Raw genomic sequence first — 24,503 nt, forward strand, 5'->3', positions numbered from 1 at the left:
TGGAAGGGATTTCTTTCTCATAAAGAAATGCAACTTTATTCTTTTCAAGTACACATGTAGTACCTCAAACTAATGTCTTACAAAAGGTCACCAGGTAAGGGTCTTGCAAACGTTTTTTTAACAAACGCATGAGAAATGATGATCGTTAGCCCATATGCACACGCTACCTCTACGCAGATATTCCTAAAGTGCTTCAAAGGCATTGTCTTAGGTAGACTAAGCAAGCCACCCCTCGCAATGTGGTTTACACTCTTACTTTGCTAGGCAAGTGCCATCGTTGTTGACTGTGCAAAGAGAAGGTTTGTGCACCGTCAACAAATCTCGGGTTAATCAGACCCAGATGAATATGGCTTCCCGCTTGGTTTTCCGAGCCCGAAGCAGTGACTCACTTATTCCAAGATTCTTCTGAACAAGTGAAATTCCAGTGTTGTGAAGTGAGCACCCCTGGGGAGACTGACTCTGGGCCTCCTTCGTTTCTGCCTTAGGTCTTCCATTCCCCTGGGGTGTCTCTTGCTCGGTTCATATGCGTGTCTGTCTACAGGAACCTCCCAGTGCCTACTAGGCCAGGCTTAGAGAAGGTGTAGAACTGCCTGCAGAGCAAATCTGTTCGGTGGGGAGTTGGGGGGCGGTAAGGGAAGGAAAAGGACCTCCCGTAGGGACCTGAAACTAACTCCCCATCTTGGAAAGTGGGCGAAAGGATCGCTAGCGGGAGGGCGTTTGCCTGCCTGGGAGGAGCGGCCCTCCTAACGTGTGTTCCCGTGCTGTCCAGAGCTTCTGACCATGCTCACCCCCTAAGCTGATTCTGCATGTCCCCGGAAGACAGGAAAGTTCTGGGAACTTCTCCACCCTGGTTCCCGCTGATGGCCAGGGAATTCCTGGAATGAAGCTGGGTCATGAGGATGGGTACAAAGGGGAAGGGGGCGGCTGGGGCAGGGAATGAGCTGGTGGCTGTCCCTCTGGGAACAGCACGGAGGGCAGGGCGTCAGAGGCGCAAGGGACTGATAGCGCTGGAGCATCTGGCACAGCCAGGCCCCGAGGCCCAGACGACACAAGCCAGCGTCGGCGGGGACTGCGTGGTGCTTGGGTGTGGGATCCCAGGGGAGCTCACGGGCCTCGCTGGCCTGCCTTTGCCACTACTCTGATGACCTCTGAGTCTGCTTTGCCGGCGGGAAGCTATAAAAGGTCAGGACACGGGGCTGGAGGTGCCACACATCGGCTGTCCGGTCCTTGGCACTCTCTTCCCCGGCTCCCTTTACTGTGTCTCCATCCGTGTCCCACCCCCCACCCCTGCCCAGCTCTCCCCTACAGGTTCCTAACCAGCCTGGCCTGGGGATGGGTGGCTTCTGCAACCAGCTTCCTTTTCCAGCCCTGCACCTGGCACTCACCAGGAGGAACTGTGTCTGATCCCAAGGGGGCGCAAGGAGGCAGCGTCTGGCAGGAAGCAGAGGGCCGGTGGGGTGGACAGTGGGTGGGCCGGAGAGACATTGGTGATCTGAGACAGTCCCCTCCCCCGGCTCAGACAGATCCCTGCCTTTGGGTGTTGATCTGTTCTAGTGGGAAGTGGGTGTGCAGGGACAGAACGGGGCTAGTGGGTGACCGTTAATTCCTCGGAAAAAGTGGGCAACAGAGCAGAGCGTGTGGAGCAGGATCTGGGAGGGACCCTAATGTGTGGTGTCTAACCGGCTGTTCGTAGGTCTGCAAGGCCATCACCCTGAGCTTATTTGCCCATTCCCCCCAGTGTAGCCTGCTGAGTGGCCCCATTCTCCCTCCCGGATCCTCCCCCAGCGCTCCCCAGTCTTCTCTGCACCCCCCCCAACCACCTCCAGGTGCCCCCCGACCCTGGTCCTCCTCCAGACGGCTCAGTAGTATGTCTCCTTCTCCACCCAGCCTGTGAGAGAGATGGAGGGCGCGGTGTGAGGGGTGGGGGGCAGAGAGGTCTGTCTCCACGGGCTCAGGGACTTGCGGCCACGTGCAGCACAGGCCAGGTGCAGGGGCCCAGGGAAGTCTCGAGGAGAGTGAAAAGGGAGGGGAAGAAATCAGGGAGCTGGGACCCCGGGTTAGGGGAAGAGGAGACACCTGTTTTTAGCACAGTGCAGGGTGGACACAGGGTGGGCTGGGGGTAAAGATTTAGGGGCTATGGGGGTGACAAATGAGTTTCGAAGGGGGCAAGCGCCCATTGAGGCTGTGCAGGGATGTGGCCTGGGGCTGCCTGCTCATGGTTTTCCAGAAGTCAGAAATTTGGATTTTATGTAAAAGCCCCTACATTTTCATCATTGGGCCGATTAAAAAACACACCCACCCAAGTAAAGGGCAGACCAAATCAGACAATATCCGTGGGTCATATTTGTCTTGTAGCCCATCCGAGGTGACCTGGAGGGGCCCTCCTAACTCCTTGCTCTGTGGTCGGTGTGGGAGGAGTGGCCTGAGGACCCCTGTGTGTCTGGTGGGCCCAGGTCTGGGAGGAAGGGGCTCAGCAGGGTCTGGGGGACATGAGGAAAGGGTGCAAGCATCCGCAGTAGGAATGGCCTGGGCGTGGAGCCCGGGGTGGGGTGGCTAGCACTGGGGTGCCCTGGCGGGGTGCGGGGGCCAGGAGGGGGAGGGGCTTACCGCCAGGATACCGCCGCAAGATGAGCTTCCGGACCTCATCGTAGATGAAGATGAGGAGGCTGTAGGGGAAGGCGCAGAACCACCAAGTGACCCTGCAGGAAAACAGAGGCGGGGGAGGGGGGGTGTCAGGGGGCATCCCTGGTGGTCACGGAAAGTAGGATTCGGAGACCAGAACCTCGCGGGGCCCTGCTGCCGACACACTCACTTGAGCGGGTACATGCGGAGGGCCACACCCATGCCCGGGCAGTAGGACAGGAAGGCCGCCAGCGCCGTCTCCTCCAGGAGCCCAAAAATCAGAATCTTGTTCCTGGCAAGGCAAAGAGAGGAGGTAGTGGTGGAAGGTGGGGGGATGTGGGCCAAGACCCAGGGAGACCCTTGGTGGTGACGGCGCAGAGGCACTGAGAACTGCCTGGGACCCATCAGAGACGTCACCCTATGCCCTCTGTCTTCAAGCACCCCCTTCTCATGCTGCACAAAACCAAAGTAGTTTTCCTTTACGTTTCCTTTACATTTTCTGCCTTCTGATCTCGCCTCCGATTTTTGCGCTTAACACATATATTCATCCATTAAATAAACGTTTCCAGTGTGTCGGCTGATGTGCTCTATGCTCGAGATGCTGTGGTCAATACAAGCTTCCTCCTGCCGTCACGTGGTGCATGGCCTTATCAGGACCAGACAAGCACACGCCTGCGTCATGCGTCTGCCCAGCACGGTGCTTTGAAAGCTCCTTTGCTCCAGGGCCCGTGTATGTCTTACATATTCTCAGTGCCTCCCCGGCCCTGGGAGTTGTTGGTTGTCGATATTTCATACAGAGAAGAAGGTCTGTAAAGCACTAAGCAAAGAGGAAACTATCCGATCGCTGGAAAGCAAGTGCTGGAAATATGTCAGCTGTCTGGGAACCGAAAAGCAGGGGACAGTAAGGTTCTGAGAGCAGTTTCTGGAGTCAGACAGGCAGAGTCTTGTGCCTCCTGTTCCTTCCCTGGGAAATGGGATATTACCTGGGTGTCATGGAGTTGCTGGGAATAGTCAGGAGACGCAGTCGAAAGCTCCGGAAAGTGCACGGCGCACGGTCACGATATTAGCCAACCTGTTAAAGCCTCATGCACCGCACGTCTTTACCACTGATGCCTGTGCTTCCCAAACTTTCCACTCACTAAAGGATCCTTCCCATTCTTCTTTGACCACATTTTAACGGACTGTTGTCTCTCAAGCCACATGTGTTAATAAGTAATGAATACCACTTCCCCGTTTAAAATCAGAAACACACACGCTTTCCAAACAGAGCTGTGTGTTAGCGCGAGATCATGGATGGTCCTTCACACCTATGATTCTGCTGAAGAGTGAAACTTTAGTCAGCCCAGCAGCCCTCTCGTAGGTGGATGGTTTCCACAAAGCTTTGAAATCTTGCAATCAGCATCACTGAGGACCCCAGGGCGCTGAACCCCAGGTGGGGCAGCCCCTGGACAGTGGCTGTTTATATCATCAGCCCCTCTCCACCTTTCCATTTGCTCTCGGGGGCTGGAGTCAGCCGGGCGGTGTGTTCCCATCTTCCTGTGTGTCACCTGTGTGCAGCACGGCATGTGAGCCCCATGGCGGGACCCTGTGTCTTGGACTTTCTGCTCCTGGTCTCCCCTGACTGCACCGTCCAGCCAGTAGACTCTCCTTTCGTCATGTGACCTTGCTTTAGCTAATGGACTTTCCACTTTCCTCTCCCTGGGATCTTAAGTGCTATTAACCTCATGAGGCTTTTGGCATCTTGCTTTTATTCCCCCCACGCTAACAAATTATGTCAACACTCAGTTGGGGAATTGTGTCCACTCTTCACAGAAGAGAACGGCAACGATGCCTTCACAACGAACCACCATTCACGCTAAAGTCACAGAGTAATTACTGAGAACCGAACAGGTGCTAGACTGACAGACAGGCCACCCAGTGCAGTAGCCAAGAGCTTGGGCATTAGAAGCAGACCTGGGTGAACCCTTACTGCCTGGGTGACCTCAGGCACGTCATGCAACCTTTTGGGTTCTCTGGTCCATCAAATGAAAATAGCACCTATCTCACTGAGCTATTGTGAGGTTAAACAATGTGTTTGAATCACAGCACGATGGTGGGCACATGATAACTCACACTCTAAGAACCTGACTCTGAGCAGCTCCGAGCCCCCGTGAGGATAACACACCTCCACAGGGCGGGTGCTATAAACTAAAGCTACCCGGACATGGCGGGGGAGCACAGGCACCTGCATTTAGGGGAGCACAGGGCTGGGCGGGGGGAGGTGGGTGTCGCTGGAGTGTGAGATGAAGGAGGGAAGGAGGGAGGAAGCACCCCAGAGAGGGAGGAAGGGAGGAGTGATGGGAAGGAAGGAGGAGAGGGAGGGATGGAAGAGAGCACATTCTGCCCTGGGTGGGGCGGGGTGTGGGGGTCCGGGGGTGCTTACTTCATGCCCTGCTGGAAGACGGAGTTACGCCGGGTCTTGCAGATGATGAGGTCAGCCCACTGCACGACCACGATGCTGGCAAAAAAGGCCGTGTGGCACGTGAACTCCACCACCTTCCGCTGCTCGTAGGTCTGGGGGTGGGGGCGAGCAGACAGAGAGGCGTGAGAGGCGAGGGCAGGTGCCCAGGGCAGTGTGCTTGTGGCGTTCCGTCAGCCCTGGGCACCAGGCGCCCTTAGCCCCCAGCCCCCACTGGCCACGTGGACCACTCCCGTGGGCATGGAGTCACCCTCTCGGGCCAGGGCGTCCACACTTGTGGCCCCACTCACCCACTCCTGCCCGTAGCTGTCCTCCAGGTCATTCATGGACCGGTCATCCCAGTCCAGACGGATTCCCAGCAGCCGTGACGGCAGGAAGCCGTTCTCGGCCAGGATGACGAAGTAGGTGAAGAAGCCACCCAGTGCCTGGATCATCCCTGTGGGGAGTGGGCAAAGACAGGCCCAGGGTCAGGGGAGGAAGCAGGGTGGGACCAGCCGCTCAGGCCAGAGATGGACATCCTGGGCCCCCGGGGGGGGGTGCTGGCCCCTGACCTGGGATTCCATGGGGGCTCATCCCTCCAACGACTGGGCAGAGACTTGTCTTGGGCGTCATTTCCCTACCTCCCCCACCGAGACCCCAGGGCCCCTCCGCACCAATCTGTCCATATGCCATGCTGATGAGCCTCTCGTTCACCAGCTTGTCGGTCTGAGGGTTCCTGGGCTGCCGCTTCATGATGTCACTCTCAGCTGCCTCGTAGGCCAAAGAGATGGCCGGGACCTGTGTGAGGGGCCAGCGGGGGGAGGGGGGCAGCGGAAGGGAGCCGACAGGAGCGCGGGACCGTCAGTGAGGAAGAATCTTGGATCCAGTTCAGCAAGCATTATTAAGACGCTGTTATGGTCCAGGTCTCTGGCTTCTGTTCCCTGAACCATCAGAGCCTGGCCACGTGCCCTGGCCGCCCCACCTCCACCCCCTGTGTCCGCATTCGCCTCGCCCGTGGCCACTCCGACCCCCGGCCTCACCATGTCTGTGCCCAGGTCGATGCAGAGGATGGTCACGGTGCCCAGAGGCAGGGGGATGTTGGCAATGATGAAGAGCAGGAAGGGGGTGATCTCGGGGATGTTGCTGGTCAGGGTATACGCGATGGATTTCTTCAGGTTGTCAAAGATGAGGCGGCCTGGGGGGGTTCTGAGGGCGTCAGGGGTATAGGAGGGCCCCCTCCCCAGTCCAGGGCCCTAAAGCGTGGCTGCCTGTTTTCCTCGGAGAAGGGGAATGTGTGTTTGAGGGAGGGCAAGGTGGCATGCGGGTGCCTGGGATCCCAAGTTGGCTTTGCGTTGGGGTAAAGGCCTGGGAAGCGAGTGCTGGCTTAGCGTCCCTGATGCCACCCCAGCCCGCGTGGGCCCTCACCTTCCTCCACGCCCGTGACGATGGAGGCGAAGTTGTCGTCCAGCAGGATCATGTCGGCGGCCTGCTTCGACACATCGGAGCCCGAGATGCCCATGGCGATGCCGATGTCAGCCTTCTTCAGCGCGGGGGAGTCATTCACGCCGTCCCCCGTCACCGCCACGATGGCCCCCTGGGCAAAGCACAGCCATAGCTGAGCAGCAAGCCCATCTGGCCTGGCCCCTTCCCGGCCTGTCCCTGCGCGCGCGCCCTGCTCACCTGTCTCTGACAGCCCTCCACAATGATGAGCTTCTGCTGTGGGGACGTCCGCGCGAACACGATCTCTGTGTGGTTCTTGAGGATCTCGTCCAGCTGCTCCGATGTCATGTCCTTCAGGTCCGAGCCATGCACCACGCACGCCTTGGCTTCTCTGGACGGTGGGGGTGGAGGCGGCTGACTCCCCTGAGGCCCTGCATCCCCGCCAGCCCTCTGCCTCCGCCCCCGCCCCCACCGCAGGGCCACAGGGTCCCCGCTGAGTCCCCCTCCCTTCCCCCCACCCACCCCCGCCCAGGGCTGTGGTCCTCCTCCCCCGTCTCCACGCATGGCCTCCTTGTCCCATCTCTTTGAGGAAGTGAGGCGGCATCCTCACCAAGCACAGTCGTTGCTAGGCAACGCTGGTTTTCTTACTGTCTCACCCCCGTGGCCACCCTACAGTGTAGACAGCACCCTAACTTTGTAGTTGAGGGAATGGAGGCTCAGGACAGTAGAGTGACACCTCCGACGTTACACAGTCAGTGGCACAGCCTGGACACATTCAGGACTGAGGAGCGCTCACTGAGGTGTCACAGGTAAGGCCTGCAAAGTCCCCGAGAAGCTATCCAAATGCCCTCGGGGACACTCGAGGGTTCTGTGGGACAGGATGGGTTGATGGGGGATGGGGCCCTGGGAACGCCTCACCTGGGGTTGACCTGGCTGACGGGAATGTTGAGCCGGGCTGCGATGTCCTCCACGGTCTCATTGCCCTCTGATATAATGCCCACACCTTTGGCAATGGCCTTGGCTGTGATCGGGTGGTCCCCGGTCACCATGATCACCTGGGAGGAAGTAGAAAAGAGAAAATAAAAGTAATGTTCAGACCCCCTCCCAACTCATTCCTCTCCAAAGTCAAAAAAGGCCAGACCACTAGATGGTGGGACAGGTAGATCCCAGCCCAAACGGTGCAACTGTGTGTGTGTGTGTGTGTGTGTGTGTGTGTGTGTTTGGGGGGGTGACAAGTTGTACGTAAGAGGTCCCAAATACTTTGCCAGGGTGCAGGGTCTTTCGGAAGAGAAGCCTCAGAGACTGTTTAGGAGTTTGGATTTCATGGAGTACGAGGCTGTCAGAGCTGGAAGTCCCCTCATCTACCAGTGAGGGACAAAGGGCCTGTGACTCAAGGTTCCTGCGAGCCAGGAGTCAGAGATGGTTTTCTTAGTGTCCACTCAGTTGCTGCAGGCCATCCAGCAGGGCAGAGGAGAGGTGGAGGGGACACAGCCCCCCTCCTCCCGGCCCTCGTCCCCTGTACACCTGCCGCTGACACCCCTTCTCCACGGGGAGGAGGGGATGCTTGCAGAATGGATGGCATCACTGGGGAGAGGGGCTGGCATCTGAGAGGCCGATGACAAGGCTCTCAGTCATGAGCATGAGCGGATTGGAGCCGGATGAACAAGCATTTGCACCTGTGGGTCTGTGGACAAACGTCGCAGGCCCCGAGGAGGAAGCCCCTGCCTTCTCTTGTGCCTCCGCTAGCCCTTGAACTTCCCTGAAGGCCACGTGGGCCTCCCAGTTGAAGACATCTTTCCGGTCCTTAACCTGTGTGACTCCAACAAGCGTGTGGCACTGGCCACCACGTCCCTGAGACCTGCTCCTCTGCACGGACTCCGTTGTTCCCGGTCGCCCTCCCCGCTTCTCTTCCCCTCTTCCCTGCCTCCTCGGGGCAGCCGCCAACTGGGGTGGAAGCGGCTGAGGAGGCAGATGGCACACTGAGCTTAGAACGCTGGCCCCGCCCCCATGGTCGCACCTGGGCCCAGTCTTTTCACTGAGTCTCTGCCCAAGGAGGGGAAGAGTCCCACCTTCCAAAGTTGTCGTGAAGAATAAATGGCGAGAGGTGGGCACTCAGCACGTGTGAGCTGGGACGTCCCCCTCTTCCCTCCTTCGCTGGCTCCTCTCTCTCTACCTGCCTCGAGACAGGTGGTCCCGGTTCCATCCTTGTCCCTCCCCGGACCCCGTGCTCTTCCCGGCCAGAGGGATGCAGGGAACTGGCCGGTCTTCAGCTGCGCCCGTGTGCTGGTGAGCCTCGCTCTCCGGGCCTGACCCTCTGTCCTGGGCTCCAGCCCTACCCACCGCCCCACGGGATGTCTCTCCCTGGGTGTCTAACGGACGCTTCCGACTGAAGGTTGAAAGTGAGCTCATGGCGCACTCCCCGCAGCGCACCACGGCTGCTCTCTGCCCCTGTCTGGATACGGTCCTGTCTGTGCATTCTGGCCCTTTGTCCCTACATCGTCCTCCCTGACTGTGTCCAGCTTGGTCACCGTGTTCTCAAAGCATGTCTCTCACGTGGCTTCTCGTCTCCAGCCCTTTGTCACCACCCTGGTGCAGGTCATCACTCTAGGCCTGTACGATGGCAGCGGCCTCTCTCCCTGCTTCCTTGCCTCCCGTCCTCCCCCAGATGAGGCCCTCCTCCACCCGGGAGCCTCCTGACAGCTTGATCTGCTGGGACACCTGTGACTCTGGGGACCGCGGGACGAAGCCCAAGTCGGGCATTTAGGCAAAGTCCTTCCAACTGGCCTTGGCCCAACCTCCCAGTCTCCTGTGCTGCTCGCCACCCCCCCCACACCTGCACCCCACGTGCAGGCTCACAGCGTCGGGGCACGCACTGTCCCTGACCTTGACAGTCTTCCTCTCCCTGCCTTACAAAACACTCCAGCCTTCGAGGCCCCGATCAAATGTCGTACGCTCTGTGAAACATTGTCCAATTCTCTGAAGCAGAATTAACTGCTCCCTGCTCTGAGCTCCCTGGGGGATCTGTCCCCAGGCCTCCGTGATGGCTCTGATCGTGGCCAGAGGAAGCCTCACCAGCAGGAGAGTGGCTTTCCAGACCATGGACCATGCTTCACATACCTGATCCGCCCCTTACAGGCAGATTTATTTTGGGAAGGCGACTTACCCACTCTGGGCCTCAGCTTGTTTTATTTTTAAATGGGGATAATGACGCCTGCCTCAGAGACAGAGCAGTTCCGGGGCTGAGAAGTCCCTTCTATACACACATATACATACAAGTGCGTAAGTGTGATCATTAGGAAATGGTGGGCTGCCTTAGTTCAAATCCTGGCTCTACCACTTATGAGCACGTTCCTTTGTGCCTCGGCTTCGCTCTTCGGTTAGAAAGGAAAATACCAGGGGCGCCTGGGTGACTTAGTTGGTTGAACATTCGACTTCAGCTCAGGTTATGATCTCATAGCTCGTGGGGGCTCGTGGGTTCAAGCCCCGCGTCGGGCTCTGTGCTGACAGCTCAGAGCCTGGAGCAAGCTTCGGATTCTGTGTCCATCTCTCTCTGCCCACCCCCTCCCACCCCTGCTAGTACTTTCTCTGTCTCTCTCAAAAATACACAAACATTAAAAAAAAATTTTTTTTTAAAGAAAGAAAAATACCAGTGCTTACTCATCAGGTTCTTGTGGAATTGAAATGAGATCATACAGGTTAAGCGCTGAGAATAGTGCCTGATTCACACGACTGGCTGTTTGTATTATAAGAGTACCTGGCCCATGGTAGGTGCTCTTGACCCAAGCTTTCAGATTGTTCTGTGATTAATTGTAGGGGCATTTATTTCCCCCGAGGGCCCATGAGTGCCAGAGGCCAGGCTCCATGTCTCCTTCATCTCCCTCAGTGCACGGGCAGCTTGAACGGCTCTGGTGTTAGTGGGGATGCTGGACAGAGAATAACAAGCCATGGCAGCGGGACTGGTGAAAGAGATGGGTCACGGGGATGGTGAGGACAATGTCTTGGAGACAGAAAAGTAGGCTCCAAGTTGGGAAGGATTTACGTTTGTTTGTTGAACCTGGGCACCTTGAACAGTGCCTGGCTCGCAGGGGGTAAACCATAAATATTTGGAGAATAAAGAATAAACGAGGCACAGAGGAAGGAGTGGCCCCTGGGAAGCACTTGCAGCTGGACACAAGAGCCCAGGAGAGGTGTGTTTGGGGGACGAGGACCAGAGCCAGTCGATGGGGGTGTGGGGAGGGAATGGGCGCCCCTGAGAGCCTGCGAATCCCACGCCAAATGCTAGAGAGAGTGAACATTAGTTGGGAAGTTGGATAGCCAGTTCTCAAAGACATGAGATGGGATCAAAATCAGAATAGATGAGGGGGGAGAGGATGTGCAAAGTCACCTTGACTGAAAGGGACCAGAGCGAGAGCTCCAGGCAGAAGGACAACTTCTCCTCTGGGTCAGTAGGAAGGCAGCCACCCATGGCCTGGGTGTCTGCAAGGTCCTTTGACCTTTGGCGTTGGAGGATGGGAGGGAAGGGAGGCCGTACCTTGATGCCCGCACTGCGGCACTTGCCCACGGCGTCCGGCACAGCAGCCCGGGGAGGGTCGATCATGGACATGAGCCCCACAAAGCAGAGCTTCTCCGTGGGAAAGTTCAGCTCATCTGTGTCAAATTTGAAGCCGCGAGGGAACTTCCCAGAGGGCAGGTTCAGTTGACAAAACCCTGAAGTGGGGCAGGAGGGAAAAGTGAGTGCAGCGAGGTGGCTGCTGGGTGTCCCCAAAGCCCCCCAGCCCCAGGGGGCCCCGCTCCCTGTGCCAGCCTCTCACCCAGCACGCGTTCCCCCAGCCCGCCTAGCTCCATGTAGGCGTTCTGGAAGGCGTCTTGCATCTCCTTGTCTAGCGGAATTTCCTTGCCCTGCACCAGGATGGTGGAGCACCGGTCCAGGATGCGCTCCGGGGCCCCCTTCATCACCAGCACGTGGCTCTGGGGGCTGTCTTCCCGCTCGTGGATGGATAGCTGGGTGGAGGACAGGCAGTTACAGAGGGGGCCGTACTTGTCCTGGGGCCGGGGACAGCAGAGGCTGCTAAGGACACCTCTCCCAATAAGATAACCCTTGATCCATCAACCATTGTCAACAGAAGGAGACCCTCTGCGTGTGAAGGGGAGTTTGGGCCTCATAGTCCCAGCCCTGTAGCCTGAGCATCACGGTCCCATAGAACATTCATTCACTTAACAAATATTTGCCAAGACCAGTTAACACAGGCACTGTGCTAGGGTGGGGGGCGGCCCTCTGGCCAGCACCACCCCCATGCTGGCCTCGGTGTGCTCACACAGGGGTTCTTGGCATTTAACAGTTGCCTGCGGCCCGAGGGGTACCCTTAGACAATTTCAGGGGTGTGGCTAGGGGGGTTGGGAGGCTAGGGCTAGAGCTGGGAGGGTGACGGGCTGTAGCAAGGAATGGAAGTTTGGAAGTTAGGGAGGTCATTGCAATCAGGCATGTAGTCACCCCAGTTTTCGTGGGGGACGAGGCCGGCATGAAGGACGTGACCCTCAGATGCTCCCACTCTTCCTAGGTTTTGTGCGCACGCCCCCCGCCCGTGTCCTGGCGCCCAACCAGACCTGGTACTTGTTGGTGGAATTGAAGGGAATCTCGGCCACCTTGGGGTTTCTATCCCTCATCTTCCTCACAGAGCCGCAGGACAGCTCGATGCACTTGAGCAGAGCTGACTCGGAGGCATCACCGGCCGTGTCCCGCTGCAGGGGGAGAATTCAGGGTCACAGGGGCCCGAGGGAGGAGGTCACACGAGCCATGCCCCCGAGGCTGCCAGAGGGTGCGAGAGGGGGAGCTGGGCGTCAGCAAGGTGGGCGGGCCGGTGGGGGAGGGGGTGCCCTACCTTCGACACAGAGATGTTCTCCTGCCCAGCCTTGAAGACAGCACGGTTGCAAAGACCAGCAATCCGGGAAAGGGCTGTCCATGTGGGCGATCGCTTGTCAAACGTGGCCCCTGGGAGGCAGTGAGGGAGAAGCAGGAGCACGGGCCCCCTCAGAGCCCTTGTCTACACTGCCCCTGATCCTGTGCCACCGGAGCCCTGGTGCCCTCCAGCCCCTCTCCCCTCGGAGCGCCCAATCACCAGACTGGTCCTCGGTGGTGTCCGCCTCGTGGATCTGGTTGTCGAACCACATGTGGGCGACGGTCATGCGGTTCTGGGTGAGTGTGCCCGTCTTGTCCGAGCAGATGGTGGAGGTGGAGCCCAGCGTCTCCACCGCCTCCAGATTCTTCACCAGGCAGTTCTTGCGCGCCATGCGTTTGGCCGTCAGGGTCAGACACACCTGCGAGAGGGAGGAGAGTAAGAAGGGCTGAGCCTGGAACTGGGAATGTTGTGACTTCACCCCGGACGGACCGGGGGTCCCACTCCGCAACCACCAGCTGGGGTCTACATGTGGGTGGTGAATGGGTTCGATTTTGGACATGTCGGACTGAGATCATGTGGTGTATTGAGGGTACATGGCCGGAGTCCAGAGAAGGCGAGTGTAGAGCTGGGCAAAGGGGTGTGTGAGCTGCTCACACAGAATGGGGTGTGGAGGTAGGCTCACTCCCGGAGGATGGGGGTGGAGAGCAGAGCCTGAGGCCTGAGAATCAGGGTGCGGGGACGAAGAGGAGACCGTGCAGGGGACAGAGGAGAACCAGATTTCTAGGGGATGGACAGCAGTGTCTGTTTCCGCAGCAGTCAAGGAAGGGAGCTGAGGAAAGGTCACTGGGCTTGCCAGTCAGTCATTGGTGACCTTTGAGGGAGCTTCGCAGCACAGTTGGCCGGGGTGAGCTACAGACCGCAGCGGATGGTGCATCGGGGGTGAGCACAGTGGTCATGACGCACCCCCAGAGAGAGACCGCGAGCCGAGGCGCAGCCCCACCTGAGATTTTTCAGGCTCAAACTCCAAGCCATCCATTAAACGAGAATCTCATAAGTGATTTTAGGGGCTGGAAGTGAAAAAGTTGCTGAGAAACAATAAGCCTCTTGAGGAAAAGGGGTAGCAAGTCCCTCCCCATGGGGTACTCAGCTTGGCGCACTCACAGTGACGGTGGCCAGCAGCCCCTCAGGCACATTGGCCACGATGATGCCGATGAGGAAGATGACAGCCTCCAGCCAGCTGTAGCCCAGGATAAGGGACAGCACGAAGAAGGAGACCCCCAGGAACACAGCCACCCCTGTGATCAGCTGGATGAAGTGCTCAATCTCCATGGCTATGGGCGTCCGCCCCACCTCCAGGCCAGAGGCCAGTGTGGCTATGCGGCCCATCACTGTCCGGTCGCCTGTGGCGATCACGATGCCCCTGGCGGTGCCTGCAACAGAGAGGGATGCCCGGGGCTGGAGAAGGAACGAGCCTCAGACTCTGGTCCTGCAAGTCACCCTGGGGAGACTGTACCCACCCCTCCCCCACCGTGGCCGCCTCCCCCCCACCCCCACCCCGCCACACCGACTGCCAGTCCCAGCCTCCACCAACCATAACTCATTTCCTTTTACACTTGGGCCTGAGGAGAGACCTGGCAAGTAAACTCAGAATTCACATGGAGGAGATGTACTAAATGAAATAAAAATACAGCCAGAGGGATCTCAGTAAAATCAATCTCCGACTTGTTATGATCCGAAAGTGTACAATGAACACAGAGTAAAGCACTTGTTGTGGGTTTTCCGTGTGGTCTTAAGATTTTCTTTCTCAGCGTCGGGGCTGAGACTGCCCAGGAGGGGCCAGGCGGTCCCTGACCTTTATGTAGACCCCACGGGGGCTTCAGGGGAGCAAGTGTGGTATGAGAAAAGTGCACGCGGGTAGGAGCCAGCCAAGCCCGGGTTTGCACTCTTGTTTGAATTCCGGCCCTGTGGTTGCCTTAATCATGAAATGGGGCTGTGCCGCGTCGCACCTGACCAGGCGCTGGCACATAGTAGGCCTTCAACAAATGTCAGCTTCATTCATTTCTTGCCCTCTCTCTAAAGCCCATTTCAGAGTAAGCAATGAGAATATTTTACCAGGCATTTTTACCAATTGTGGCCAATGTGGAGCAAATTTCAGAATCTCAGTACATTAAAAATTTAAGACATTTAATGTGTGGTGGTGTTCATTATCATTCCAGTTTGCTAAAGGAGAGGAGAAGCTCAGAGAGACATAATACCCTGAGGAGAAATGAGGATCAGGAAGGGAGGCCTCCTCCGGCCCTTGTCCCAGGCCCAGGTCTAGCCAGGCCTTTGTCCCCACCAGCTTGGGCCATCGGCCTCTCTCCGAGGGGGCATGGTCGCAGAGGACAGGGGGTTCCAGTGGGCGTGGTCTCCTGCCTTTACATGGCAGCAGCTCGGGAAGATCCTGTTGGCCCTGATTCATGTCCAGAACCCAGAACGGAGATGGGGTGCTCTGGGCAGGCTGAGGGGGGGGTCCCGTGTTCACCTGGCCTGAGCCTCCCCAGCCTGGGTGCTAAGCAAGGGTGAGACAGGGAAGTGACTAGTCCCAGAATCAGGAGAAACGGAACGAATCAGCCCAACCAAAGACTTCTAGGAGTCGAGGCTGGTTTGGGGTGTGGTGTGTGTTGTGAATTGTGTGTTTGTGTCTGTGCGTGTGTTCTGTGTGGTGTATTGCGTGTGTTTTGTGTGTTGTGTGTGTATGTTGTATGTATTTTATGTGCTGTGTATAGTGTGTTTGTTTTGTGTGTGTGTGTTATGTATGGTGTGTGTGCACATATGTGTGGTGTGTTTTGTGTCTTGTGTGTGGAAAGGACTGTTCTAGAACGGACTCCTGTTATTCAAGGCTCCCTGAGCCCTCAACCCACTCCCCCTGCCCGAGACAGGACTTTCGAGAACTAAGTAAGACCACAGCCCCCAGGCCGGCCCGGGGGTTCAGGGTTTGGACCCTCCTGTCCGTCGGTGCTGGGAGGGGGAGCTCCCGCGGGCCAACTCCTCACCTTCCACGCAGTTGGTAGAGAAGAAACAGATATTTCGAGTCTCCAGGGGGTTCTCATGGGTGAACTCCGGGGAGCGGGTCTGGGGCTCTGACTCGCCCGTCAGAGAGGAGTTGTCCACCTGAGGAGGAAGCAGGAGTGTGGTCCAGAGGCAGGCGGACACACGTGTGCACACGCAGCGGTCTCCTGACTCCAACCACACCGACCTCTGGGACGTCACGGGCAAACTACCCTCATCATGTATGTATCTGTCCCTGCTCCGCTTTGAAATCCTGGCTCTCACTTCTTAAGTGACCTTGGGCTGGGTACCTAACCAACAAAACCTCCTCCATTTACCCATCTGTAATATGGGGATGTAACCAGAGTCTTCACATTATATAACTACAGGGGGCGCCTCGAACATCACAGTCTAGGAAAACGGAGCCGCCTAGGGTCACGCAGGGCTGCATTCGTGGCCACATGCGACAGCCCTGCATGATTTCACTCTCCTTGCAGAGTTAAAGTAGCAGATGCGGTGGGGCACCTGCATGGCTCAGCCGGTTGAGCGTCTGACTCTGGATTTCAGCTCAGGTCATGATCTCACCTTTTGTGAGTTCGAGCCACGCATCACATCGGGCTCTGCACTGACTATGTGGAACCTGCTTGGGATTCTCTCTCTCTCTCTCTCTGTATCTCTCTCCCTCTCTCTCTGCCCCTCCCTTGCTCATGTTCTCTCTCTCTCTCAAGATAAATAAATAAAACTTAAAAATATTTAAAATAGCATATGTGGATGCATGTAAAACATCTGACACATAATAATGCCCACAACACAGTTGCTATAAAGTGGGTATCAGAAAAACGCCTTGGGCGCCAATGCGAGGCACACAGACAGGAGGAGATAATTCACAAACACTCTGTGGGAGACAGGGCTCAGCTGGGTGGCAGGAGCAGGTGTTGACACTGGACTTGGGTCTCCCAAACTTGCAGCTTCTAACTGGGTGCCCCCCAGCTCTGTACAGTCTCCCCAGCTCTGTACAGAAGCCCCCCCACTCTGTATAGCACACCCCCAGCTCTATACAGCCCCCTAGATCTGTACAGTCCCCCCAGCTCTGTACAGCCCCCCCTANACACCCCCAGCTCTATACAGCCCCCTAGATCTGTACAGTCCCCCCAGCTCTGTACAGCCCCCCCTAGCTCTGTACAGCACACCCCCAGCTCTGTACAGCTTCCCCAGCTCTGTATAGCCCCCCCAGAACTGTATAGTCTCCCCAGCTCTGCACAGCCTGCTCCTTTGGGCCGGCCAGCCGCTCTGGCACAGCCTCCGCACCTTGCAGCCGTGAGAAGAGATAATCCTGAGGTCCGCGGGCACGCGGTCTCCGCCCTTCACCTCCACCAGGTCTCCTACCACCACCTCCTCCGCGTTGATCTGCATCTTCTCTCCTTCCCGCACCACCAGGGCTTGCTGCAGGGGGCGAGGGGGAGACCCCAGACATCTCACGAAGCACCTTCCTCTGCTGCTGGCCTCCCCCTCCCCTCCACCCCTCTAGAAGGCACCTGCACCCTTAGCAGTAAAACTAGGTCCTGGCTTGGAGAGCGGGAGGGATGTTTCTGCCCAAGGCTCCGTCTCAGAGCACAGGGAGCTGAGCGGGGGGAGCTGGAGGCTCCCAGAAACATCGCTGCCTGGCTCGGAGCCCCATCCGGCTGCCCACCTGAGGCACCATGTTCTTGAAGGAGTCCATGATCTTGGAGCTCTTGGCCTCCTGGTAGTAGGAGAAGCAGCCAGTGACGATGACCACGGCCGCCAGCACCACACCCAGGTAGAGCTGGGAAGGAGAAAGCTTTGAGGGGCCTGCCCCTCTCCCAGCCTGGGAGGGCCAGCTGCCCTTCAGGTGGGCCCTCGGTGCCACCTTTGTGACTGGGTGTGGGAATGGCAGAAGACCTTCTTCCCAACCCCCCCGCCTCCAGTGTCCTGGGAAAGGGAAGGGGTGGGGGAAATCATGGGGAGTTCCCAGGACTAGGCTTCTCCAGGGATGCAGAGAAGCCCATGTAAGTGTGAAGGGCAGGGAGGGGCTGTCTCATTCACGAATGTGTGTGTGGGTGTGTGTGTGTGTGTGTGTGTGTGTGTGTGTGTGTGTGTTGGGAGATATACATAGAAACCTCACCCCTTTTCAGCATAAAGAGCAGAGGGGCCTTCAGGGCTGTGACCTGAGTGTCTCGTTCCCTGCCCCTGACCCTATCGGCATTCGGGCTTGGAGGACAGAGTCGTGGGTGGTGGGTCCAGGGGGCAGGCGCGCAGGCTCACATTGTCATTGGATGGTTCATCCTCCATGGCTGCCTGGATGCCGTAGGCCAGGAAGCAGAGGATGGCCCCGATCCACAGCAAGATGGAGAAGCCCCCAAAGAGCTGGCGGCAGAACTTGACCCACTCGGGGGTTGTCGGGGGTGGGGTGAGGGCGTTGGGCCCATCCCGGGCCAGGATGTCTTGGGCCCGCTGGTTGGTGAGGCCCTGAGGGAGGCAGGGACAGGCCTGTGAGCGCACACCCCGGGCCATCGGGACCCTCGCCACTTCCTGCCGCCTGCTTCCGGGCAGGGGAACAAGGTCTAGGTGGAGAGAGAAATCCCACCTGGGTGGAAGTGGTGGGGGACCATCAGGAGAGGCTCACGAAGGAGGTGCAGTGAAGCCTGAGGAAGAGTCAGACTGTGGCCGCACCTCCGGGCATCCTTGGGTTGAGATGCTTACGGGTTAGGGCCACCGTACCTTCTCCAGAGACCTCTGAACTGGTCCCTCCCACCACGTGTCTTCTTTCAGATCCACTTTTCAGCAAGGATTCGAGAAGAGGCTGACATTACTGACCATCAGTGCCACACGGCTCTGAACCATCTGTCACTTTCCCCCCAAGAGGCTCGCCCAGCCCTGCTCCGCCCACACCCGGCTGGTTCAGATGTCTCTCTCTGCACCCGGCGTCACCCACACATGGTTCTAGAGCCGCGCTCCACACAGGCCGTGGGAATTCTGTGTCACCTTCTTTTCTGCTACTAGACTTTGAGCTACTTGAGGGCCAAAGGCCACTTAGTTTTCTTTCTGTCTGTCCACCCATTTGTCTAATAAGTGTGAATCGAATGCCTGCTATATGCCGGGCTCTGTTGCCGGCTTTGGGAATCCAGATATGGACATGACCCACGAGGTCCCTGCCTCGTGCAGCTTATGATCTGGCGAAGCGATACACAATAGACAAATGTCACTGCCAGATCGTTAAGAAAAATAAAGAGGGATGCCTGGGTGGCTTGGTCGATTGAGGGTCTGACTTCGGCTCTGGTCATGATCTCATGGTGTGTGGGTTTGAGCCCCATGTGGGGCTTGGCGTTGACAGGCGGAGCCTGCTTGGAACTCTTCCCATCCTGCGCTCTCTCTGCCCCTCCCCCGCTCATGCTCACTGTCTCTCTCTCTCTCTCTCTCTCTCTCTCTCTCTCAAAGAAACATTACAAAAAAGAAAAAGAAAGGTGAAAGAATCGGGGGGCAGAGAATTTTCAAAAGGGAAGTCAGGGACGGCCTCAAGGAGGAGGTATGCACCCACTACAGTTTTGACTGACGATTTGTGCTACTTACTATTTCTGTGACGGCAGGAAGCTCGTCCCCCTCCGTGACAGTCCTCGCTGTCACACACAGGTACGCCACACTAACCCCTTGTCACACACAGGGATGCCACACTAAGGGCATCCTTAGGTCAGGGAAGTGGATGTAAAGCGTCTCTCACAGCGCTGCGCGCACAGTGGGGCGCACAGTTGACCGTGAGAGCGGAGAGGGGTTACCTCCCCATTTCCCGGAAGTCCCTTCCCCCGAGACACGTGTCATCGGAGCTGCCCGGGGCAGAGGGAGAGCGCTGCCTGGAGGGTGTCTTGGGGCCTGGCCTCCGGGTTCACAGAAGAGCAGGGGATCGGGGTTCTCGGGCCCCAACTAGTCACTAGACTTGGGGCCTCGGTTTCCTCCTCGCGGATGCAGGGGGCGGGACTACGGTTGAGGCCCCTCCTCCCCAGGGGCTGCACGGAGCGCCCCCCGCCCAGCCCCTCCACTCACCTTGGAGAGGTCCACTTGGTACTTGCGGCCCAGCTCGTCCAAGGACAGCTTGTGGTCATCCTGAGGAGGGAAGTCGAGTTAGTCGGGGCAGGAGGCTGGGCACGGCAGGGGCCGGGGCGGGGGCGGGGGCGGGGTGCCAGACCCTCCCGCAGCCTGCGGCCGCCTCACCATGGCCACCTCCTTCTTCAGCTCGTCCAGCTCCTTCTCCTTCTGCTTCTTCTTGCCGCCCCCATTCTCCGCTGTGGTGGCTGCGGGCGAGTACTCACGGCCGGCCTGCTCGGGGAGGGAGAACCCGCAGAGTCAAGGAGGCCAGAGGCTGGAGCCTCTATTCCCACTGGGGGGGTGGGGGGAGTTCACAGACCGTGAGGATCCGCCAGAGGAAAGGGTGGCGGGTGGAGGGCACCCCAGGCCCTCAGTTTGCAAACCAGTGTCAGGGCCACGGGCTCTGGGTGGGGATTTCGGGGAAGGCCCAGGGGCTTGGAACCGCTTACTGTTGGGCTTCTGCTAAGATTTTGTGTGTTGAGTGAACCCTGCAGCCAAACACTAAACCAAACAAAAACTAAAAAGCCGCCATCCTAGGCCGTTTAGAATTCTGGAAGGCAGCAGCCAGGGTTGGGGCCAGTCTGAGTGAGTAGAAGCACCCAGTAGGGATGCTTTGTCCCAATCCCAAGACCACACACGTAGAGGGGAGTAGCTACAGCTAGGACCTGGGGGGAGGCAGGGTCTCAGGGGAGTCAGTGGTCAGGGCAGGGAAGCTTCTGGAGGAGGTGGGAACAGAGGGTCAGGCGATGGGGCTGGAAATGGTGTGAGCAGGGCCGATGGGCTGAGAGAAGCCAAGGGTTGGAGGGTCAAAGTAAGCCCAGGAACCGAGGACACGAAGTGTGCAGGGGACCCTCTCTGTCCCGCAGAGCAAGGAGGGAGGGGTTTGCACAGCCTGAAGCCCCAGGGCACAACTGGGCAGGAAGGGAATTGGGCCCCATTTGTCCAAAATATAAGAAATCGCCTCTGAGATTACAATCAAAACTCAAACTAAATGTGTGTAACTCTCAGGTCCCGGCATTTCCGGGTCCCCTGGTGAAATCAGGTGAACATTTTATTTATTTATTTATTTAATTTTTAAAAATGTTTTATTTATTTCTGAGAGAGAGAGAGAGCGCGCATGAGCAGGGAAGCGTCAGAGAAAGAGGGAGATACAGAATCTGAAGCAGCTCCAGGCTCTGAGCTGTCAGCACAGAGTCTGACAAGGGGCTCGAACCAATGAACCGTGAGATCATGACCTGAGCCGAAGTCGGATGCTCAACCGACTGAGCCCCCCAGGCGCCCCCAAATCAGGTGAACATTTTAACGGGAGCCTCGTGAGCCCCTGTGTTGCCCCCTTCCTCTGCGTGTTGTTTGGTCTCCTCACCACTGCCAGGCTTCCGGGGTCTCACAGGGGCTTCTGGGAGATTCTCCTTCCATGGGGTGGGGGGTGGGGGGGGAGCTGGCTGGGATGATAGGTGAGAAGGGACTGGGGAGGGGCCGGGGGACCTTGACAGTGCCTTCTAAGTCCCTCTCCTCCCCTCCCCCCACAACCCTCAGGGATCCTGTCCCTGTCGTAGAGGGCAGCTCGATTTCTGTCCCCTGCCTCCTTCTCCACTGGCCCCTAAGGCTGTGCGAGACTTTCAGGAGCGGGCTTGTCTACACTCTGGTGTAATTCATTTTTTCATGAAGACTGGACCCCTGGATGGGATCGACAGCTAACATTTTGTCCCTTTCTGCAGGACAGTGTGCGTTTTTAAAAAGTAGCCTTTTCTTGTAAAAGGCAGTTTTAGACTCACAGCGAAACTGAGCGGAAAGTACAGAGTTCTCCTCCCCCCGCCCCGCCCCCACACATGATATCGCCTCCACCGCCCACCCCCCCACCCAGAGTGGCGCATTTGTTGCAATCGTGTTCCTGTGCTGGCACATCATTATCACCCGAGGTACAGAACGCACATCAGGGCTTCCCTGTGGTGTCCACTCTACGGGTTTGGACAAACGCCTCAGGGCTTGTGTCTGTCTATTACAGCCTCACACAGAGCAGTTTCACTGCTGGGATCGTGCATTTTTTTCCCCCATCAACGAGTCAGGGGCAATCCTGGGAAAGTGACAGCCGCCCTCGTCATATGTCATACGAGTTCATGAATCCAGCACTTGGTGGGGCAGCAGAGGCCAGGTGAAATCAGGGGCAGGGCGGGGAGCTCAGGGGCAGGTGGATGCCCTTGTCCCCCAGACACTGTATCTTGCGTTTATTCCCACGAATCAAGTGCACTTCGGGCTTCCTGAAGGCTGATCACCCTGGGGAGACTGAAGCGGCCCCCAGGAGAGGGGAAAGGCTCCTGGAAGGGTCTCCCAGCTCAGAAGGCCTAGGAGGGCTCATCTAACTGAATGGACTAAAATACTTTGGGTTCAGGGCGCCTGGGTGGCTCAGTCAGTTAAGTGTCTGACTTTGGCTCAGATCATGATCTCACGGATTGGGAGTTCGAGCCCCGTGTCGGGCTCTGTGCTGACAGCTCAGAGCCTGGAGCCTGCTTCGGATTCTGTGTCTCCCTCTCTCTCTGTCCCTCCCCTGCTCACACTGTCTCTCTCTGCCTCTCAAAAATGAATAAACATTAAAAACATTTTTAAAAAAAGGAATGCTTTGGGTTCACCAGCTCCACTTGGTGGAACAGAATGGGGGAATGAATGAAAAGCGGCGAAGGGACCAGGGCTAAGAGATCAGCTGGGACCAGCTTCAAGGTGACCCTCCAGAGTTTCAGGGGTAGGAGCAGGGCCTGGGCAGGGTGGGGGGTGGGGGTGGGACTGGGGCTGGGGCAGAAAAGCAAAGCCTAGAGAAATTTTGTATATTCAGACATGAAATAGCATCTGTGAAGACTGAAGTCCCCATGCATGGGGGGCATGTTGCACGGTGGCCCGGCTGAGCGGCTCCACGTGGCCCCCCTTCCCCTAAACTCCCACCCTGTTCTCCCCACGGCAGGCATAGAGCTTGGGACACACTGCCCCTTCCCCCTCCCATCCTGGCAAGGATCTCGGGCCCTGCAGCCAGGAGCCTGCAGAGATTTGGGGCCAGCAGGCTGCCCAGGCAAGAAAGAAACAGAGGAAGCAAGGACCCCCCCCTCTGCAGCCCCCCCAACCACAAGTCCCCCTCTCTGGGTCGTGAATGCTGAAGGAGAACAGAGAGTTCTTTCTGAGAGAGCCAGAGGCTGGGACAGAGTGGGGGCAGCTGGAAACCAGCCACGCTCCCCCCACTGCAGCCTCGTGGTGGCAGCTGGAGCGGGCTGGGCTCCCTCCCTTCGTCCCTTCCCCCAGCTCCCACGCTGCCCTTCACGGCCACAGGGTGCAGGGTGACAGTCAGGCCTCACTTTGTAGTGGAGATACAGGGGGGAAGAGATGGGAGGCCCAATGAACTGTAGCTGGGGTGTGGTAAGGGGGGCTTTCCCTGACCCTAAGACTCCCGATTCCCCCCAGCCTCTCCATCCAAGCAGAGCCGGTGAGAGGGCTACCTTCCCTGCTTGTCTCCACTTGGGGTGGGGGACCGGCAGGTAGCTTGGCCTCCCCCCAGAGTCCCGCTTGGCAGCGGGGGACCCTCCCTTCCCTGGGGGAGCGAGAGATGCCAAGATGGAGCTGAGGGTCCTAAGATGGGATATCTTCCCCTGGGGGTGACATCCTTCTCCGTGAAGCCCATACCTCGCAGACCCTCACTCATCTACACACAATGACGTCTGTGCTCACACGTGCTTGCACGTGTGCCTGCTGAGGCACACACGCAGGTGCTCGCCCATGAATATGTGTATCAGCTCTGGCCTGTGGAGAACACGTGTGTTGCAGGCACACACACACACACACACACACACACACACACACACACACACAGGTACTATTTATAGCTTCTACCCCAGCTCAGGAACCCTGGCGTCCAAGCTCGGAGTTTTCCCAGCTGCTAAACTCAGTGCAATAACACGTCCTTGTCTGACCCCTTCCTGGGCCTAGAAGCTCCCCCACTTCTCCCCACAGGCACCCCCTTTCCTCAGCACCCTCCTGTCACTCCCCAGGCCCCTTCTCTCCAGCCAGAATTCCACAAAAGGAAAGCAGACAGGCACAGTGTGTAAAGGGATTGGGTGACTTTTCTCCATATGGAAATTTCATTTCCAAGAATTCAGAGGCCGGTCCCTGCCCCCCACCCCCACCCCACTACTGCTTGGCTGCTAATCTTCCCCCTTGGCATTCCCAGGGCTGCAGAATGTCGTGGGCAGGGGTGGGCTGAGGGGGTGCAGGCAGCTCTCACCAGCCTCTGGGAAAGTGCTCAAAGCCCAGGGCCACGGACGGAGGACACCGATGCTGCCAGGGGACCCGGAGGGCTGCTGGGCTGGGCCGCACTGCTGCTCTGCCCCACGGCCCTCCCGGTGGCTGGCATTCAGGGACCCTGGAGCTGGTGTTGGAGCTTGGTGACTCGGGAGCCAGACCCCCAACCCGGCCTCTCCAGCCTCAAATGGGACCCTCACCCTCTCAGCCTGGGACTCCCAGAGGAATGGATATGTTTGGGGGGTAGCACAGGCGGGCAGCATTAACGGTGCCAAGTTCGGTTGGGCTGGGAGGCCAGGGGGTGCGGTGAGGGAGGTCTGGCTAGGAGGTGAGGAGGTGCAGGGATAGAGATGGGGATGGGGGTGGAGGGCTGCAGGGGCACGGTGGAGAGGAGTTCACTTGGGCACTCGAGTGCCGTGGCCCCATGGACCCATTCGCAGCTGGAAGATTGTCAGTCTGAGGTCAAGCTGCCCCAAAGCTGGGCTTCTCTCTGCCCCTCCCCTCACACCCTTGCTCACCCATCCTTTCTCTCTAGCCTCCCTTACCCTCCAAGGAGCCCTCCTCCTCCCTACAGAGCAACCCCTCTCTTTGGGGATACTTACCCCACGGCCCATCTTGGGGCAGAGTGGCTGGGGGGGACTGGACAGGAGAGGTCACCCAGAGGATCCCAAGCTCACACCTCTGGTCTGGGACGGCCAGGG

General features: G+C 58.0%; 1 protein-coding gene across 1 annotated transcript; it reads right to left on the reverse strand.

Annotated features, from left to right (window-relative positions):
- Nucleotides 1-24,503, reverse strand: ATP1A2 (ATPase Na+/K+ transporting subunit alpha 2). Its single transcript, XM_039246431.1, has 23 exons — nt 24,405-24,503; nt 19,651-19,755; nt 19,483-19,542; nt 17,710-17,913; nt 17,117-17,230; nt 16,735-16,869; nt 15,432-15,549; nt 13,558-13,826; nt 12,616-12,814; nt 12,379-12,488; nt 12,104-12,238; nt 11,311-11,500; nt 11,031-11,206; nt 7,418-7,554; nt 6,740-6,890; nt 6,485-6,653; nt 6,100-6,254; nt 5,734-5,857; nt 5,371-5,516; nt 5,045-5,175; nt 2,813-2,914; nt 2,608-2,699; nt 1-1,888 (listed from the first exon to the last, which is right to left on the reverse strand). Exons 1-23 carry the CDS (start codon nt 24,414-24,416, stop codon nt 1,860-1,862), a joined length of 3,063 nt encoding a protein of 1,020 aa, XP_039102362.1. The 5' UTR covers nt 24,417-24,503; the 3' UTR covers nt 1-1,859.

The sequence above is a fragment of the Hyaena hyaena genome, unplaced genomic scaffold, assembly GCF_003009895.1.
Source record: "Hyaena hyaena isolate Hyena2069 unplaced genomic scaffold, ASM300989v1 scaffold_281, whole genome shotgun sequence".
NCBI lineage: Eukaryota > Metazoa > Chordata > Mammalia > Carnivora > Hyaenidae > Hyaena > Hyaena hyaena.

Excerpts from the sequence above, each read along its gene's own strand:
- ATP1A2 (XM_039246431.1), bottom strand. Across the intron at positions 11,501-12,103 it reads ATTCCACCAACAAGTACCAG|CTATCCATCCACGAGCGGGA; the intron begins GTCTGGTTGGGC and ends TCCTCCACCCAG. Across the intron at positions 6,654-6,739 it reads TGGAGGGCTGTCAGAGACAG|GGGGCCATCGTGGCGGTGAC; the intron begins GTGAGCAGGGCG and ends TGCTTTGCCCAG.